The 18,965-nt window shown below is 47.1% G+C and overlaps 1 protein-coding gene across 2 annotated transcripts in view; it reads left to right on the forward strand.

Moving 5' to 3' along the window:
* aldh1l1 (aldehyde dehydrogenase 1 family, member L1) overlaps positions 1–17,120 on the forward strand; it is a 60,978-nt gene extending 43,858 nt beyond the window's left edge. For both annotated transcript variants that reach the window (XM_078543098.1, XM_078543099.1), the window contains exons 15-23: positions 921–1,026; positions 2,159–2,246; positions 4,725–4,818; positions 8,377–8,476; positions 10,594–10,692; positions 11,981–12,146; positions 13,935–14,040; positions 14,270–14,469; positions 15,711–17,120. In XM_078543098.1, coding sequence (XP_078399224.1) covers positions 921–1,026; positions 2,159–2,246; positions 4,725–4,818; positions 8,377–8,476; positions 10,594–10,692; positions 11,981–12,146; positions 13,935–14,040; positions 14,270–14,469; positions 15,711–15,766 — 1,015 coding nt within the window. In that variant the 3' untranslated portion in view covers positions 15,767–17,120. The remainder of the gene's footprint in view (positions 1–920; positions 1,027–2,158; positions 2,247–4,724; positions 4,819–8,376; positions 8,477–10,593; positions 10,693–11,980; positions 12,147–13,934; positions 14,041–14,269; positions 14,470–15,710) is intronic.
* Positions 17,121–18,965: the final 1,845 nt, after the last annotated feature.

The following is an 18,965-nucleotide window of genomic DNA, read 5'->3' on the forward strand; positions in this document are numbered from 1 at the left end:
AACGTAAACCGATACATGAACATATCCGATTTTATTTACTGAAAGACAGAAGGTGCAATGGTCTGCGTTTATCAAACAACCTTGGCACATCCCAAGACAATTAACTGCTTTCAAAGTAGAGCCACTGAAGTAATGTACGGAAGGCAACAGTCAATTTGCACAGAGCAAAACCCCACAAAGAGCAGTTGTGACAGGACAGAAAATTTATTTTGTGATATTGGCTGAGGATAAATATTGAAAAGGACACTGGAGGGAATCCCCGGAGCTTCTTCAGGATAAGGCTCCAGGGTCTAATAGTGCTTTTACCTGAGAGGGAAGGTGTGACCTGAACTAACATTTCATCTGACAGTGCAGCACTCCCTCAGTACTGACCCTCTGACAGTGCAGCACTCCCTCAGTATTGACCCTCTGACAGTGCAGCGCTCCCTCAGTACTGACCCTCTGACAGTGCAGCACTCCCTCAGTACTGACCCTCTGACAGTGCAGCACTCCCTCAGTACTGACCCTCTGACAGTGCAGCACTCCCTCAGTATTGACCCTCTGACAGTGCAGCGCTCCCTCAGTACTGACCCTCTGACAGTGCAGCACTCCCTCAGTACTGACCCTCTGACAGTGCAGCACTCCCTCAGTATTGACCCTCTGACAGTGCAGCGCTCCCTCAGTACTGACCCTCTGACAGTGCAGCACTCCCTCATAACTGACCCTCTGACAGTGCAGCACTCCCTCAGTACTGACCCTCTGACAGTGCAGCACTCCCTCAGTACTGCACTGGAGTGGGCCTTGAACTCCCAACCTTCTGACTCCATGGTGAGTGTGCTACCCACTGAGCCACAGCTGATACTGTAGTTTATATTTGGTTAATTTTGCTATCTTTACAATAACTTCAATCCATGGTGACCCTTGGCTTTCTATTGAAACAGAGTGTGTGGCATTGTGATCCCGTGGAACTATCCGCTCATGATGTTGGCGTGGAAGTCTGCTGCCTGCCTTGCTGCTGGTAACACCATGGTCCTGAAGCCGGCACAGGTAAACTGGCCGTTTCCCACCCTTTTCAAACATACAGCTGAATTCTAGTTATTGTCAACCAGGCAGGTTGACTCTGGTTGGTCAGGGCATTGCCCTTGGGAATGAACCAAAGAATGGCTGTTTTGTTTTGTTTTGTTAAAGGTGCAATGTGTGTGTGCACAATGTGTGTGCCATTCTCTGGGTCATTCCCCAGTGCAATGCCAGGGTCAACCTGCCTGGTTTAAATTTAAACAAAGCTTGGCAGTTAACTGTCAGTCATCAGTTAACTGGTGCATTCTCCATGGCAATGCCTTTACCAATCAGAGTCCACTTGCCAACCAATCAGCACTCTCTTCTCATGCAGTATAAATTGTTGTTCCCTTGACATTTGGTATTCTTGCAAATTGTCCTGATGAGTGCAAGACGAAAAGCTTTGACAATGTATGTTTTCTCAGCAATACTATTGTTCCGGTATAAGAATAGAGAGACCAACATCAGACATCCAAATCCCAACATTGGTGCAGTGTTTTGGAGATGGAATAACTGATTCGAAAATTCTCCCAAACCCTGAGCAACGCAGATTAAGAAGGTCCCGGCTTTGAACCTCTGGCCTGGTGAACTGGGACGTCCTGTCTGGACACTCTGGCCTGGTGAACTGGGACGTCCTGTCTGGACACTCTGGCCTGGTGAACTGGGACGTCCTGTCTGGACAACTGACCTCAGGATCTCGAGGTCACCTTGATGTAAAACCTCAAATACATGATTGGTGAAGATATTAGTGACCGAGTCCATTTCTCAGTAACCATAACTGGGCAAATCACTTTAATTAAAAGGATTCCATTAGGTCGAATTGTTACTGAATAGTTAACATAACCTCAAAGTAAAAAGGATTCATCGGTGATACAGGCCCATTTTTGGCCTGCATTCCTTTCTGTTTGGACCTCGGAGTGGCACAGTTATATAACTGATGCCTGGGTGATGTCCATGGACCATGTGGCTGAGTAGGAAAGGGTCTCAGCTTTGGGCTTGTGGGTACAATGGGTGTGGATGTGGTTTGGCTTCTCGATTGATGCAGTTGGCCGAGATGTGGAGGATGAACTCAGACACCTCAGAATTCTTACTGATGAAGGGAACATCTGATTCATTCTGACAGGTGACTCCTTTGACAGCTTTGAAATTTGCAGAGCTCACAGTGAAGGCTGGATTCCCAAAGGGCGTTATAAACATCTTACCAGGAGCAGGTAGGTGGGCAGAATGGCACACACTGAGAGAGCGCACACTGAGAGTGCACACTGAGAGAGAGCGCACACTGAGAGAGAGCGCACACTGAGAGAGAGCGCACACTGAGAGAGAGCGCACACAGAGTGAGAGTGCACACAGAGTGAGAGCGCACACTGAGAGAGAGCGCACACTGAGAGAGAGCGCACACTGAGAGAGCGCACACTGAGAGAGAGCGCACACAGAGAGAGAGCGCACAGAGAGAGAGAGCGCACACTGAGAGAGAGCGCACACTGAGAGAGAGCGCACACTGAGAGAGAGCGCACACTGAGAGAGAGCACACACTAAGAGAGAGCGCACAACGAGAGAGAGCGCACACTGAGAGAGAGCGCACAACGAGAGAGAGCGCACACTGAGAGAGAGCGCACACTGAGAGAGAGCGCACACTGAGAGAGAGCGCACACTGAGAGAGAGCGCACACTGAGAGGGAGCGCACACTGAGAGGGAGCGCACACTGAGGGAGCGCACACTGAGAGAGCGCACACTGAGAGCACACACTGAGAGCGCGCACTCTGAGAGAGCGCACACTGAGAGCGCACACCGAGAGAGTGCGCACACCGAGACAGCGCACACCGAGACAGCGCACACCGAGGGAGCGCACAACGAGGGTGCGCACACCGAGAGAGCGCACACCGAGAGAGCGCACACCGAGGGAGCGCACACCGAGCGCACACCGAGAGAGCGCACACCGAGAGAGCACACACCGAGAGAGCGCACACCGAGAGCGCGCACCGAGAGAGCGCGCACCGAGAGAGCGCGCACCGAGAGAGCGCACACTGAGAGCGCACACCGAGAGAGCGCGCACCGAGAGAGCGCACACCGAGAGAGCGCACACTGAGAGCGCACACCGAGAGAGCGCACACCGAGAGAGCGCACACCGAGAGAGCGCACACTGAGAGCGCACACCGAGAGAGCGCACACCGAGAGAGCGCACACCGAGAGAGCGCACACTGAGAGCGCACACCGAGAGAGCGCACACCGAGAGAGCGCACACCGAGAGAGCACACACCGAGAGAGCGCACACCGAGAGCACACATGTCAGCGGGCAGCAATTTGGGCACTTGGCTGCAGACCTCAGCAAACTAGATAAATGGAGCTAGTCAACCATTGAAATCAGTTAAAAATAAACCAGGGGCAGGAATTTTCCCTTGTCAGGCAGGTACGCGCCCGACCCGAACGGGAGGAAAATAGAGTGCGATGATATCGAGCGAACGTCCTGAAGTCATCGCACAGTAGTGAGATATTTCAGTCAGTGGGTGTGTGCGGGAGTTGGCTGTGCGCCCGCCAACAATTAAGAGGGGCTATTAAGCCCATTAATTAATGAATTAAATTGAATTTTTCCCTGCCCATCCAACCTTAAGGTTGGCGGGAGGGCGAATAGGACAAGCGGCCTTTGTAATTTTAGTGAAACCTCATCCACGGGCAGGATGGGGTTTTGACCAGTGATTTAAAAAGAAAAAATGTTTAAACTCATTTCAACATGTCCCTGCTCATGTGACAGAGTCACCTGAGGGGTGAAGTTTTCCTTATTTTTTTTATATTGTTTATTTTTGATGTTAAAAATCTTCAGCTCCCTGAGGCAGCTCTGTGCCCTCACTGAGCACACCCCCCAGCGCATGCGCAGACGTCCACCCCCAACCCCACACAGGCAGCGCTGAGCGTTTCAGCGCACGATTTACACTGGCTAGGCGTTCATTGACCAGCCAGTGTGGTGAAGTTGTGGTTGGGGCCCGATCGCAGGGGGTGGTCCCGGGCCCACCCGATGAGGTAAAAACCCTGCCCCAGGTTTTAATGACCTCCTGGGGCACCAGCCAAAGATCAGTTTGAAACCTTGAACTCACATTACACCCCAGTGTTGGAGCATTGGATTACAAAAAAAGAAAGACCTGCATTTCTATGGCACCTTTCACATCCTCGGGGCAACCCAAAGGGCTTCATTGCCAATGAAGTACTTTGTAGAAATGTATTCACTGTTGTAATGTGGGAAAAGTTGCAGCCAATTTGCACACAGCAAGATCCCACAAAAAGAAATGTGATAATGACCAGATAATCTGCTTTTAGTGATGTTGATTGAGGCATAAATATTGGCCAGAACAGTGGGGAAAACTCCTCGCTTCTTCTTTAAAATGGTTCCATTGGATCTTTTTCATCCACCTGGGAGGGCAGAGGGCGGCGCCTCGATCTAAAGTCTCTTCTGAAAATGTCTGCACTCCTTGTGTCAGCCCAGATAATGCGCTCAGGGCTCTAGAGCGGGACTCGAACTCGTGACTTCTTGACTCACAGGTGAGGCAATGCTGACGCCATCACAAAAGAAATATCTTTTAGACCCTCCTGTTCCAAAACGGAGGTTCCCTGGGCCAGTGATCAGTTTTACACCTTGTGCCCTGCTGTTCACTGGGATTTAGCTCTGCTTTCTCAGACATTGTCTTTCTGCCTGACAGGTTCATTGATTGGACAGAGAATAGCTGACCATCCAGATGTGAGAAAGCTGGGCTTCACTGGATCAACCCCAGTAGGGAAACAAATTATGAAAAGGTAACTGGGAAACTGAACAGATGTGACCAGAAAATCATCTTGACTTCATTAAAGAAGAAAGGAACTGTTTTTTATTCTTTCACGGGATGTGGGCGTCGCTGTCTGGGCCAGCATTTATTTCCCGTCCCTAATTGCCCTTGAGAAGGAGGGAATCATGGGCCCCCCTTCTTGAACCGCTGCAGCCCTTGTGGTGTGGGTACACCCACAGTGCTGTTAGGGAGGGAGTTCCAGGATTTTGACCCAGCGACAGTGAAGGAACGGCGATATATTTCCAAGTCAGGATGGTGAGTGGCTTGGAGGGGAACTTCCAGGTGGTGATGTATCCACCAATCTGCTGCCCTTGTCCTTCTAGGTGGGGGTGGTTGTTTGTATTTGGGAGATGAACATATACGAACATACAAACAAGGAGCAGGAATAGGCCACTCGGCCCCTCGAACCTGCTCTGCCATTTAATAAGATTGTGGTTGATCTGATTGTAACCTCAACTCCACATTCCTGCTTTTCCCTGATAACCTTTCACCCCCTTGCTTATCAAGAATCTATCTAGTTCTGCTTTAAAAATATTCAAAACTCTGCTTCCACTGCCTTTTAAGGAAGAGAGTTCCAAAGATTCACAACCCTCTGAGAGAAAACATTTCTCCTCATCTCTGTTTTAAATGGGCGACCTCTTATTTTTAAACAGTGACCCCTAGTTCTAGCTTCTCCCACAAGAGGAAACATCCTCTCCACATCCACCCTGTCAAGACCCCTCAGGATCTTATATGTTTCAATCAAGTCGCCTCTTACTCTTCTAAACTCCAGTGGATACAAGCCTGGTCTGTCCAACCTTTCCTCATAAGACAACCCACCCATTCCAGGCATTAGTCTGATAAACCTTCTCTGAACTGCTTCTAACGCACTTACGTCCTTCCTTAAATAAGGAGACCAACACGGTACACTGTACTCCAGGTGTGGTCTCACCAGTGCCCTGTACAACTGAAGCATAACCTCCCTACTTTTGTAATCAATTCCCCTCACAATAAATTATAACACTCTATTAGCTTTTCTAATTACTTGCTGTATTTGCATCCGAGCCTTTTGTGATTCATGCACTAGGACACCCAGATCCCTCGGAATCTCAGAGCTCTGCAATCTCTCACCATTTAGATAATTTGTTCCTTTTCTATTTTTCCTACCACAATGGACAACTTCACACTTTCCCACATAATACTCCATTTGCCAGATCTTTGCCCACTCACTTAGCCTATCTATATCTTTTTGTAGCCTCCTTATGTCCTCTTCACATCTTGCTTTCCTACCTATCTTTGTGTCATCAGCAAATTTAGCAACCATTCCTTCAGTTCCTTCATACAAGTCATTTATATAAATTATAAAAAGTTGAGGCCCCAGCACTGATCCCTGTGGCACTCCACTCGTCACATCCTGCCAACCAGAAGAAGACTCATTAATGCCAACTCTCTGCTTCCTGTTAGCCAACCAATTTTCTATCCATGCCAATACATTACTCCCTACACCATGAGTTTTTATTTTCCACAATAACCTTGATGTGGCACCTTATCAAATGCCTTCTGGAAATCTACGTACAGTACATCCACAGGTTCCCCTTTATCCGCAGCACACATGACTCTTTCAAAGAACTCCAATAAATTGGTTAAACATGATTTCCCTTTCACAAAAGCATGTTGACTTGGCCTAATTATCTTGAACTTTTCTAAGTGCTCTGTTATAACATCTTTAACGATAGCTTCTAACATTTTCCCTATGGCAGATGTTAAGCTAACCGGTCTGTAGTCTCCTGCTTTCTGTCCCCCTCCCTTTCTGAATAAAGAGGTTACACTCACCATTTTCTAATTTAATGGAACCTTCCCCAAATCTAGGGAATTTTGGAAAATTAAAACCAACACATCAACTATCTCACTGGCCACTTCTTTTAAGACCCTGGGATGAAGTCTATCAGCACCTGGGGAGCCCGCAGCTCCAACAATTTACTCAGTACCATTTCCCTGGAGATTGTAATTTTCCCGAGTTCCTCCCTCCCTCCCATTTCCTGATTTACAGCTATTTCTGGGATGTTACTTGTACCCTCTCTAGTGAAGACCGAAGCTTGTTCAATTCATCTGCCATCTCCTTATTTTCCATTATTAATTCCCCAGACTCACTGTCTATAGGACCAACATTCACTTTGTTAACTCTTTTCTTTTTTAAATAAGTATAGAAACTCTTACTATCTGTCTTTATATACTTACTGCACATGTGTTGGCTCTGGATCACACTGGTATCCAGGAACTCCCACATGCTGAAGCCTTGACACATCACCCGTCCTGCTGCCCTTTATGTGTTTTAATTAATTATTTAATTATATTATTCGCCTATTTTTCTTTTCTATATATTTTATTAACTTTGCCATCAGTTTATATACTATTTCAAAACTTAGGACTGGAATTAACCTTAACCACTTTCCAGATACTCACCAGCTAGCTCCTTTCCCTGTGGTAGAATAAGAACCAATTCCTGCCAGGTGAGAAAGGTAGGAAAAGCAAAAGGAAAGGAACGCCTCTTTCCCCTCCTCACCAAACTCCCCCACTCACCAAACTCCCAGATATGCACTCAGTCCCAAAGCTGTACTCATTGGCCTTGGCTCCACTAAAGAACCCTGAATTTATAGTGAACTGAACTGGAGCTAGAGAAACCAGATTCAACCAGTTAGCTAATTAACTACTCAGCAGATTGTTCTTACCCTGCCTCAGGCTGGGAGAAAGAAAGAAAATTACTACTTACACAGTACTTTCCGGTTACTGCTAACTTCAGATTAGACCACATTTTTCAAGAATATGACACTTCAAACTCCCCACTCACCAAAGTCCCAGGTATGCACTCAGTTCCAAAGCTGCGCTTGTCCGCCTGATGCTATTGAAGGAGGCTTGGCAAATTGCATTTTGCAGATGGTACACACTGCTACCAGTGTGCCAGTGGTGGAAGGAGTGAATGTTTAAGGTGATGGATGGGGTGCTGGTCAAGGGGTCTGCTTTGTGCTGGATGGTGCTCAGCTTCTTGAGTGTTGTTGGGGCTGCACTCATCCAGGCAAGTTGAGAGTATTCTGTCACATTCCTGACTTGTACTCTACCAATGGTGGACAGGCTTTGCAGAGTCAGGAGGTGAATTATCAAGTGGTTCACTAATGATCTTTTGGGAATGAAGCCTGATATCACTACACAATCAGGGTCTACATATGATTCCAGTCCACCAGGTGATTGACTCATTAGTATTTTGTGAACCAAGTGTACCTACACCACATGGACTATAGCGGTTCAAGAAGGCAGCTCACCACCACCTTCTCAAGGGCAATTAGGGATGGGTAATAAATGCTGGCCCAGCCAGCGATGCCCACATCCCATGAATGAACGAAGAAAGAAACTTTTGGACTGTTGTAGGGATGGAAGAAATTACAGAGATAGGGAGGGGTGAGGCCATGGAGGGATTTGAAAACAAGAATGTGAATCTGAAACCTGAACCAGGTTTTCTTTATATTGTAAATTGTGTTTTTTTATTCCTCCTCAGCTGTGCACTGGCTAATGTGAAGAAAGTCTCTCTAGAGCTGGGAGGAAAATCTCCACTCATTATCTTCAGTGACTGCGACTTAGATAAGGCAGTGCGCACGGTAAAGAGATAAGACTCAAATTTTAGGGGTCTTAAGCGTTTGAAACTATTGGGGTTGTTTTTAACCTAATCCAGTGTGCAGGAAATGTACTGGGTCAGATGTGCCTCTGGGTTTACATTCCATCCAGTCTTGCTGTCCATTGAAGAGAGTGGAGTGGGTATAAAACTGGCATTGCACCCTATGTGGGTGGGGATCCTGCCCAGCGGGTTAGGGTAAAATTACCTCCACTGTACAAGGCAACACTGAGTGAATAATATAGGCTGGAGACAGACCTGACCACCCCAATTCAGCACCTCCAACCCCACCCCGCTGCCCCCACCCACTCCCCCCGACAACCCACCCAGACTCTGGCTGGTGTTGCAGTCAGTTGCACAGACAAAGAATGCAGCAGGTTCAGTCCCTGGGCTGGGCTGGTCTGGGCTGGTCGGATGGGAGGTAGGCTGAAGCTAACAAGAAGGAGAAGGAATTGAGAAGCAGCCAGGATCCCAGCTTCTGCTCATTGCCCAATACTCCTCTTCAAAAAGTCTGTGGATGGTAGATGAGAACAGGCCAGGACTGGCCTGCAGTGTACACCTTGGCTGAAAAGCCTGTCAACGCCCAACAATCCAGGTTCACACATTGCAACTAGCTACTTGGAATAGTCAAGTCTGGAGGTAACAAAAGTACAGACGAGAGTTTTAGCAGCACATGAGCTGAGTTAGGGTTAGAGACCAAAGATGTTAGAGTTGGAAGTAGGTGGTCTTGGTGATGGAGTGGAAATGGAGTCAGGGCCAAGTAGGATGTGAGATTGGGAACAGCCTGTGATGGTAGCCAGGGAGAGGAAGGGAATCCGTGATTAGAGAACAGGGGTTGTGATGAGAATTGGAGGTAATGGCTTGGTCTTCCCGAAATTTAATTGGGCAAAAATTCTTAAGGACTAATGCCCAGACAGAATGATGAAGACTTTGGAACCAACACAACACAGTAATCGGGGGTGGGGGGTGGGGCATGGTGTAGGGTTGTTCTGAATCATTGAATCAAACAGTGTGAGAGGCAGCCATTCAGTCCATCGTACCTATGCCAACTGTTTGAACGTGCGATCCAGTTAATCCCGCTTCCCTGCTCTTCCCATGCTCCTGAAAATGTTACCTCTTTCAATTATCCAATTCTCCTCATGCAGAGCCGTATAGACCATATCAACTGTGTAAATTAAAATGCTCCTCCTCTTGCCTCTGGTTCTTTCACCGTTACCTTTGAACTGTGTCCCTCCGGTTACTGACCCTCTTGCCAATCGAAACAGTTTCTCCTTATTTACTCGATTCATAACTTTGAATATCTCTATCAAATCTCCATTTAACCTTCACTACTCTAAGCAGAACAATCCCAGCTCCTCCAGTATCTCAACATAACTGAAGTCCCTCATAAGGTCATCATGTCATTCCTGGTACGATTCTAGTAAATCTCCTCTAAACCCTCTCCAAGGCCTTGACATCCTTCCTAAAGTGTAGGGTGCAGAAGTAAACATAATACTCCAGCCGAGGCTTAAACAGTGTTTTATAAAGATTTAACATAACTTCTGTGTTTTTGTACTGTGTTTCTCTATTAATAAAGACAAGGATCCTCTAAGCTTTAATGTACCCTTTATTTATCCTGCCACCTTCAAAGGTTTGTGTACATGCACCTCCAGATCACTCAAAAGGCAAGGGATTCTTTCTGATTTTGTCACTAACTCCTCATAACTTACAGAAATGCAGGGAATGTCACAAGAGAGGAGGACAGGACAGGATAATAACGTAGACTAATAGTTATTGTTGTAGTAACTGCTAGCAATTTACTGATCGTGAGGTTGAATCGCATTAGGGTCATGTTATGAAATGGAGTTTAATAAATCTGGTTAAATTGTGGAGAGGTACCAGGAGAAAGTGATCATGAAGCTGTTGGATTGTCATTAAAACCCAACTAGTTCCTTACAGGAATAAACATGCCATCTTTATTTGGCCTGGACCCATATGTGACTCCAATCCAATGCTGTGGTTAACACTGGGAATGGGTATTAATGCTGGTTTACCAATGTCATCCATATCCTGAGAATAAATAACGATGTAAAGTTATATTTAACTATTGCTTTCACTTCCTAGGGAATGGGGGCTGTGTTTTTCAACAAGGGAGAGAACTGTATCGCTGCAGGACGACTTTTTGTTGAAGAATTTATTCACGATCAGTTTCTGCACAAAGTGGTAAGTCTGAGGGTTCACTCTCCGCTCAGGTAGCAGGCAGTTGCTCAGTTAAGAGTGTAGAGCAAACGAATCCTCAAACCCAAACTCCTGACAACCTTGGCTCAGTGGATAACACTCACCTCTGAGTTAAACTTTTGTGGATTGTAAGACCCACTTCAGGATTTAAGCACAAACATCAAGGCTGACACTCACAGCGCAGTACTGAGGGAGAGCTGCACTGTCAGAGGGTCAGTACTGAGGGAGTGCTGCACGGTCAGAGGGTCAGTACTGAGGGAGTGCTGCACTGTCGGAGGGTCAGTACTGAGGGAGTGCTGCACTGTCAGAGGGTCAGTACTGAGGGAGGGCTGCACTGTTGGAGGGCCAGTACTGAGGGAGTGCTGCACTGTCGGAGGGTCAGTACTGAGGGAGTGCTGCACTGTCGGAGGGTCAGTACTGAAGGAGTGCTGTACTGTCAGAGGGTCAGTACTGCAGGGAGTGCTGCACTGTCGGAGGGTCAGTACTGAGGGAGTGCTGCACTGTCAGAGGGTCAGTACAGAGGGAGTGCTGCACTGTCGGAGGGTCAGTACTGAAGGAGTGCTGTACTGTCGGAGGGTCAGTACTGAGGGAGTGATGCACTGTCGGAGGGTCAGTACTGAAGGAGTGCTGCACTGTCAGAGGGTCAGTACTGAGGGAGTGCTGCACTGTCGGAGGGTCAGTACTGAAGGAGTGCTGTACTGTCGGAGGGTCAGTACTGAGGGAGTGCTGCACTGTCGGAGGGTCAGTACTGAGGGAGTGCTGCACTGTCAGAGGGTCAGTACTGAAGGAGTGCTGCACTGTCGGAGGGTCAGTACTGAGGGAATGCTGCACTGTCAGAGGGTCAGTACTAAAGGAGTGCTGCACTGTCGGAGGGTCAGTACTGAAGGAGTGCTGCACTGTCAGAGGGTCAGCACTGAGGGAGTGCCGCACTGTCAGTGGGTCAGTACTGAAGGAGTGCTGCACTGTTAGTAGGTCAGTACTGAGGGAGAGCTGCACTGTCAGAGGGTCAGTACTGAGGGAGTGCTGCACTGTCAGAGGGTCAGTACTGAGGGAGAGCTGCACTGTCAGAGGGTCAGTACTGAGGGAGTGCTGCACTGTCAGAGGGTCAGTACTGAGGGAGTGCTGCACTGTCAGAGGGTCAGTACTGAGGGAGTGCTGCACTGTCAGAGGTGCCATGCTTCAGATGAAACATTAACCCAAAGCCCAAAGTGCCTCCTTAGGTGCTATCTTATTGCAATTCATTTCTATTCCTTTCTTTTTCAATTTCTCACAGGTAGAAGAAGTAAAGAAAATAAAGATTGGTGACCCTTTGGATAGATCAACGGACCATGGACCTCAGAACCATAAGGCCCACCTGGACAAGTTGATTGAGTATTGTGCTATTGGGGTGAAGGAAGGGGCAAGACTGGTCTATGGAGGGAAGCAAGTACCCAGACCTGGTAGGTGGATCCAGCAAGTTTGCACAAATAGTGATCTCAGTATCCAGAGGTATCCCTTTAGTCTGTGAGAGTGTTGAGTGAGAAAGGAAAAGAGCATGAATTTCTATAGTACCTTTCACAACCTTGGGACATCACAAAGAGCTTTATAGCCAATGTAATACTTTTGAAGTGTAGTCACTATTGTCATGTAGGAAACTTGGCAACTAACTTCTACATAGCAAGATCCCACAAGCAGTAATGTGATAATTACCCGACAATCTGTTTTAATGATTTCTTTTTTTATTCATTAACGGGATGTGGGCTTCACTGGCTGGGCCAGCATTTATTGCCCATCCCTAGTTGCCCTTGAGAAGGTGGCAGTGAGCTGCCTTATTGAACCGCTGCAGTCGCCTTGGTGATTGAGTGGTTGTGGTTGATTGAGTGATATATACCTGCTATGAAAGATGTCACCTCCAACAGTGCAGCACTCCTCCAAGTACTGCACTGGGAGTGTCAGCCTGGATTTTGTGCTCGGACTCTGGAATGGAACATGAACGCACGACTGTCTAACTGTGAGACAAGAGACCGTGACCTAGTGAGGTACAGCAGACACAGGAGCATCCCGAAGCTGGGTTGTGACCTCCCAGAAAGGAAAGTAACCTTTGTGAGGCTGAAATTAGAATTTGGGAACGGTTTCACCCAGGAGCAGTTTGACCCCTCGGTGAAGCATCACCTCTTGGAAGAGCTTCCAAGGAGCAGCAGGCAGGGGGAGAAGCCAGCATCTTCAGGAAATTAGAGATTCACTTCCGGATGGAGGAGGATGGGAAGCAAGAATGGTTGTGCAGAGATGAAGCTCATCCAGACTGTTAAACATTCATGCAGGCTGCCAGGCTTCATCTCCAGGCTAAGAGTTTGCACCAGGTGCAGTGACAATTTTTCCCGGACTTGGAGTTCAGCAAAGTGCAAATTGAGTTCCAGGAAGGAAGAAATTTAATTTAACCCAAGGGTCGTCTGCAATTGATGAGTCAGAAATCATCCAGCTCCCATCAAACACTCCCAGGACAGGTACAGCATGGGGTTAGATACAGAGTAAAGCTCCCTCTACACTGTCCCCATCAAACTCTCCCAGGACAGGTACAGCATGGGGTTAGATACAGAGTAAAGCTCCCTCTACACTGTCCCCATCAAACACTCCCAGGTGTTTGACAGGTACAGCATGGGGTTAGATACAGAGTAAAGCTCCCTCTGTACTGTCCCCATCAAACACTCCTAGGACAGGTACAGCACGGGGTTAGATACAGAGTAAAGTACTCTCTACACTGTCCCCATCAAACACTCCCAGGACAGGTACAGCGCGGGGTTAGATACAGAGTAAAGCTCCCTCTACACTGTCCCCATCAAACACTCCCAGGACAGGTACAGCACGGGGTTAGATACAGAGTAAAGCTTCCTCTACACTGTCCCCATCAAACACTCCCAGGACAGGTACAGCGCGGGGTTAGATACAGAGTAAAGCTCCCTCTACACTGTCCCCATCAAACACTCCCAGGACAGGTACAGCACGGGGTTAGATACAGAGTAAAGCTCCCTCTGCACTGTCCCCATCAAACACTCCCAGGACAGGTACAGCATGGGGTTAAATATAGAGTAAATTTCCCTCTACACTGTCCCCATTAAACACTCCCAGGACAGGTACAGCACGGGGTTAAATACAAAGTAAAGTTCCCTCTACACTGTCCCCATCAAACATTCCCAGCAGGGTCAGTGTATTTATTGTACAATGACCCTGAGCTGCTGTTTGTATTCCAGGGTTTTTCTTTGAACCGACCGTGTTCACTGACGTGCTGGATGAGATGTTCATTGCGAAGGAGGAATCCTTTGGGCCCATCATGATTATCTCTAAATTCGAAAATGGGTAAGTTCTCTCTTTGTGCCTGTGCAGACTTTCAATAATTTGTAACAGCACAGGGTAGGATGGGGAAAGAAATGGAAACGTCTGTGCGCTTGATAACCATGGCGATTAAACTTTTCCTGGCTGTGTTGCATTGAAGTCATATGAACCGTTTATTATGGAGCTCGGGTCACACGACAGTTTTCGGGCGATGTTGCCCTCCTGACCCTGTGGGATTTTTCTTTTTGAACAGGGATCTTGATGGCGTGTTGAAACGAGCTAACAGCACCGAGTATGGGTTGGCCTCGGGTGTGTTCACCCGAGATCTGAGCAAAGCGCTCTACGTCAGTGAGAAACTCCAGGCTGGAACCGTCTTCATCAACACCTACAACAAGACCGATGTGGCTGCACCTTTCGGGGGCTTCAAGCAATCTGGGTTCGGCAAAGATTTAGGTAGGATGTCCGCTCAGGACAGTGGAAGGCACATCTGGATCGTGGGTATGGTCCCCAAGCCTCAGAGCCGCATAATCCATCAAACAGCCAAGGTTCCATCACTCGTTTTGCCTTGAGATAGCAAATTTCAGCCAGAGAATCAACGAAAACTTACATTTATACGGTGCCTTTAACATAGTAAAACACTCTGTCAAACAAAATGTGACCCCGAGCCACATAAAGAGATATTAGGACAGGCGACCCAAAATTGGGTCAATGAAGAAGATTTTAACGAGTGTCTTAGAGGAGGGAAAAGAGGATAGAGAGATGGAGAGGGTTGGGGATGGAATTCCAGGGCTTAAGATGTATACAACTGAGGGATGGCCGAAGGTTGAGTGATTAAAATTGGAGATGCAGAATTGGCCAGAATTGGAGGAGCGTGGAGCTCTCCAGCAGGTTGTGGAGTTAGAGAAGATTCCAGAGATAGGGTGAAGTGGGGCCATGGAGAGATTTGAGTAACGGTATTAAAAACGTAACCTTTTGGGATACTGATTCCCAGAGTGTGAGTATCATTGGCAACTCCAGCATTTATTGTCCATCCCTAGTTGCCCTTGAGAAGGTGGTGGTGAGCTACCTTCTTGAGCCGCTGCAGTCCATGTGGTGTAGGTACACCCACAGTGCTGTTAGGGAGGGAGTTCCAGGATTTTGACCCAGTGACAGTGAAGGAACGGCGATATATTTCCAAGTCAGGATGGTGAGTGGCTTGGAGGGGAACTTGCAGGTGGTGGTGTTCCCATGTGTCTGCTGCCCTTGTCCTTGGGTTTGGAAGGTGGAAGGTGGTTTTTTGGTTTTGGAGATTCCCTGGCGAGGGGATCATTAGGCAGTGACTCTGTGATTTATGTTGATTGGGGCAATCGGGAGCAACCTTGGAAATTTACCTACTCGTTGCCTCAAAACGAATACTTGGATGGTTGGTCCTCTTCCCTACTCCCCCTCCCCCGACATGGGACTGGACCCCCTTCCTGGCAGTGATGCAGTGGTGGGTGGGTACTTATTAAGGGCTAAGGAACGAATGCATTAAGATACAGATCAGCCATGATTTAATTGAATGGAGGAAGGGGCTTGAGGGGCTGAATGGCCTTCTCCTGTCCCTAGCGTTTCGAAAATTGATGGAGAAAGGGGTTGGGATGAAGGGACATTGCTTTCATCTAAATGTTAGTTCTTGTTCACACTGCAGCAACTGTTTGTCTCTTATTCCACAGGACAGGAAGCTTTGAATGAATATCTGAGGACCAAAGCAGTGACCATTGAATATTAATGGAGGAGAGGCAGCAGGAAAGGAAGCCAAGGTGGTTTGTCCAAGAGAGGAGACACACTGGCCATTGCACTTTCAGAAATGTAACCACTAATCAGATGAACATTTGCCAATAATTAATGAACAATTCAACTCTAGCTCCATTTCTGATCCCATTCCCAACTATTCAGTCGACATTTTAAAATAGGGGAAGAATTGGAACCAACTGGATCGCTCTTCAACAGTGATGCAGATTCAATGGGCTGAATGGCCTCATTCTATACTGTACTGTTCTGTCATTTCATGATAGCCCATTTTGTTGTAATCATTGATTCCAATCTAGAAAAATAATCTTTCACCTTAAATCCTTTTCACTTTGCAACAAGTTGACAAAAGTTAATCATCATTTAAATACGTAACATAAGAGGAGGATATTTAACCCCTTGAGACTTCTCCACCATCCAATTACCTTAACTCCATTTACCCATCGTAGCTCCATGTCCCCTGATCCCTTCTCCAACAAAAATCTATCCATCTCAGTCTTAAAAGCTCCAACTGACCCCCAGCATCCACAGCTTTTGGGGAAGAGTGTTTCAGATTTCCACCCACTTTGTGTGGAGGCAAACATACAGACTAGGAACAGGAGTAGGCCACTCGGCCCCTCGAGCCTGCTCTGCCATTCAATAAGATCATCGCTGATCTGAACGTAACCTCAGCCTCACATTCCCGCCTACCCTCGATAGCCTTTCACCCCCTTGTTAATCAAGAATCTATCCAGCTCTGCCTGAAAAATATTCAGAGACTCTGCTTCCACCACCTTTTGAGGAAGAGAGTTCCAAAGGTTCACGACCCTCTGAGGGAAAACATTCCTCCTCATCTCTGTCTTAAATGAGCGACCCCTTATTTTTAAACAGTGACACTTAGTTCTTGATTCTCCCCCAAGAGGAAACATCCTGTCCACGTCTTCCTGACATCACCCTTGCTCAGCCCAGCTCTAACTGTAAGGCTACACCTCCCTTGCTCTGGACTGCCCCCAAAGACCCCTCAATGCCGGACGTGTCATGTACACTGGACGAGGGGTTAATCCGTGTTACTCAGCGCAAGAGAAAGGACAATGTAGATGGAACATTACTCACCTCCTGTGCGTGAATTAAATTGTCTCTCAGAGGGTTCTGGGAGATGCCTCGTATCAGGTGATTTGCAAACTCTTTCTCACCTTCAGGTTGCTGAGTTGCAGAGTGAGAGTCAAATGGAAAAATATATTTTATATTTCAATAATCTATCATCTTTCCACCATTTTCCTTTGCAGTCACTATTGGTGATTTAATGATTTCTAAGTGAAGTTTAATACACTGTCAATAAATGCTGTTTAATTAGACCTATTCTACATTTAGTTTATTAAACAGTAGAAGTCTCAGATATTCCCCTCCACACACTCTGTTTTGCTTTGTTAATCTCAGGCCTCAGGCTTATTTCTTTCCACAGATTCTCTTATATTCCCAAATCCATCAACACTGCACTTACATCCTCTCCACACCCACCCCCCACCCCACCCCCACCCCACCCCCCACCCTCACCCCACCCCCCACCCCCCACCCTCACCCTTTACACAAACCAAGACCCTCAGGCTGGAATTTTCCAGCCCCCTCCTGCCAGTGGGATCTTCAATGGACATTTGAATGACTCACCACATCCACCACTGGGGAACATGCCCACTCATTCCCGGTCTCGGTATCTCATTTTCACTCAATCCTCCCAAGACCAGTGATCAGCAGCCTGCCCTGGGAGCGCTTGAAGCGGACAATGTAAAAGGAGCTTCAGGAACATCGGGACATCAGAGCAGGAGGAAGCCATTCAGCCCGTCAAGCCTGCTCTGCCATTCAATACGATCATGGCTGATCATGCCCTTCAATGTCTTTTTCCCCCCCTACACTATCCCCATATCCCGTTATGTCACTGACAGATTTCTAAATACCAATCTGTGCTTTAAACATACCCAGTGACTGATCTTCCATGGCCCTCTGGGGTAGAGAATTCCAAAGATTCACAATCCTCTGAGTAAAATAAATTCTCCTCATCTCGTTCCTAAGTGGCTCCCCCCTTATTTTGAAATTGTGTCCCCTGGTTCCACGCTCCCCAACCAGGGGACACATCTTACCCGCATCTACCCTGTCTATTCCTTGAAATATTTTGTTAGTTCAAATGAGGTCACCTCTCATTCTTCAAAGCTCTAGAGAATATAGGCCCAGTTTCCCCAATCTCTCTTCATAAGACAGTCCTGACATCCCAGGAACAAGTCTGGTGAACCTTCGTTGCACTCCCTCTATGGCAATAATATCCTTTCTGAGGTAAGGGGACCAAAACTGCACACGGTACTCCAGGTGTAGTCTAACCAAATTTCTATACAATTGAAGCAAGACTTCACTACTCCTGTACTCAAATCCTCTTGTGATAAAGGCTAACATTCCATTAGCTTCCTAATCGCCTGTTGCATGTTAGCTTCCAGTGACTTATGGACAAGGACACCCAGGTCCCTTTGTACATCTACACTTTCTAATCTCTTACCATTTAAGAAATACTCTGCACATCCTTCCTCCTACCATTTTTCCACATTATATTCCATCTGCCATGTTCTTGCCCACTCACTAAGCCTGTCCAAATCCTCCTGTAGCCGCTTTACATCTTCCTCACAACACACATTCCCAACTAGCTTTGTATCATCCACGAACTTGGAAATATTACATTTGGTCCCCACATCCAAATCATTGAGATATATTGTGAACAGCTGGGGCCCAAGCACTGATCCTTGCCATACCCCACTAGTCACAGCCTGCCAACATGAGAATGATCCGTTTATTCCTACTCTCTGTTTACTGCCTGTTAGCCAATCCTTAATCCACGCCAGTATATTGCCTCCTATCCCATGTGCGTTAATTTTGCTAATCAACCTCCTGTGGGGGACTTTATCAAAAGACTTCTGAAAATCCAAATACACTATGTCCCCTTTATCAATTCTGTTCATAACGTAGTCAATAAACTCTAACAGATTCAACAAACATGATTTCCCATTCACAAATCCATGTTGACTCTGCCCAATCAGATCATTATTATCCAAGCGCCCATTTATCACATCCTTTATAATAGATTCTAGCATTTTCCCTACAACTGATGTGAGGCTAACAGGTCTGTAGTTCCCTGTTTTCTCTCTCCCTCCCTTCTTAAA

Source organism: Cetorhinus maximus, chromosome 6, assembly GCF_964194155.1.
Source record: "Cetorhinus maximus chromosome 6, sCetMax3.hap1.1, whole genome shotgun sequence".
Classification (NCBI taxonomy): Eukaryota; Metazoa; Chordata; class Chondrichthyes; order Lamniformes; family Cetorhinidae; genus Cetorhinus; species Cetorhinus maximus.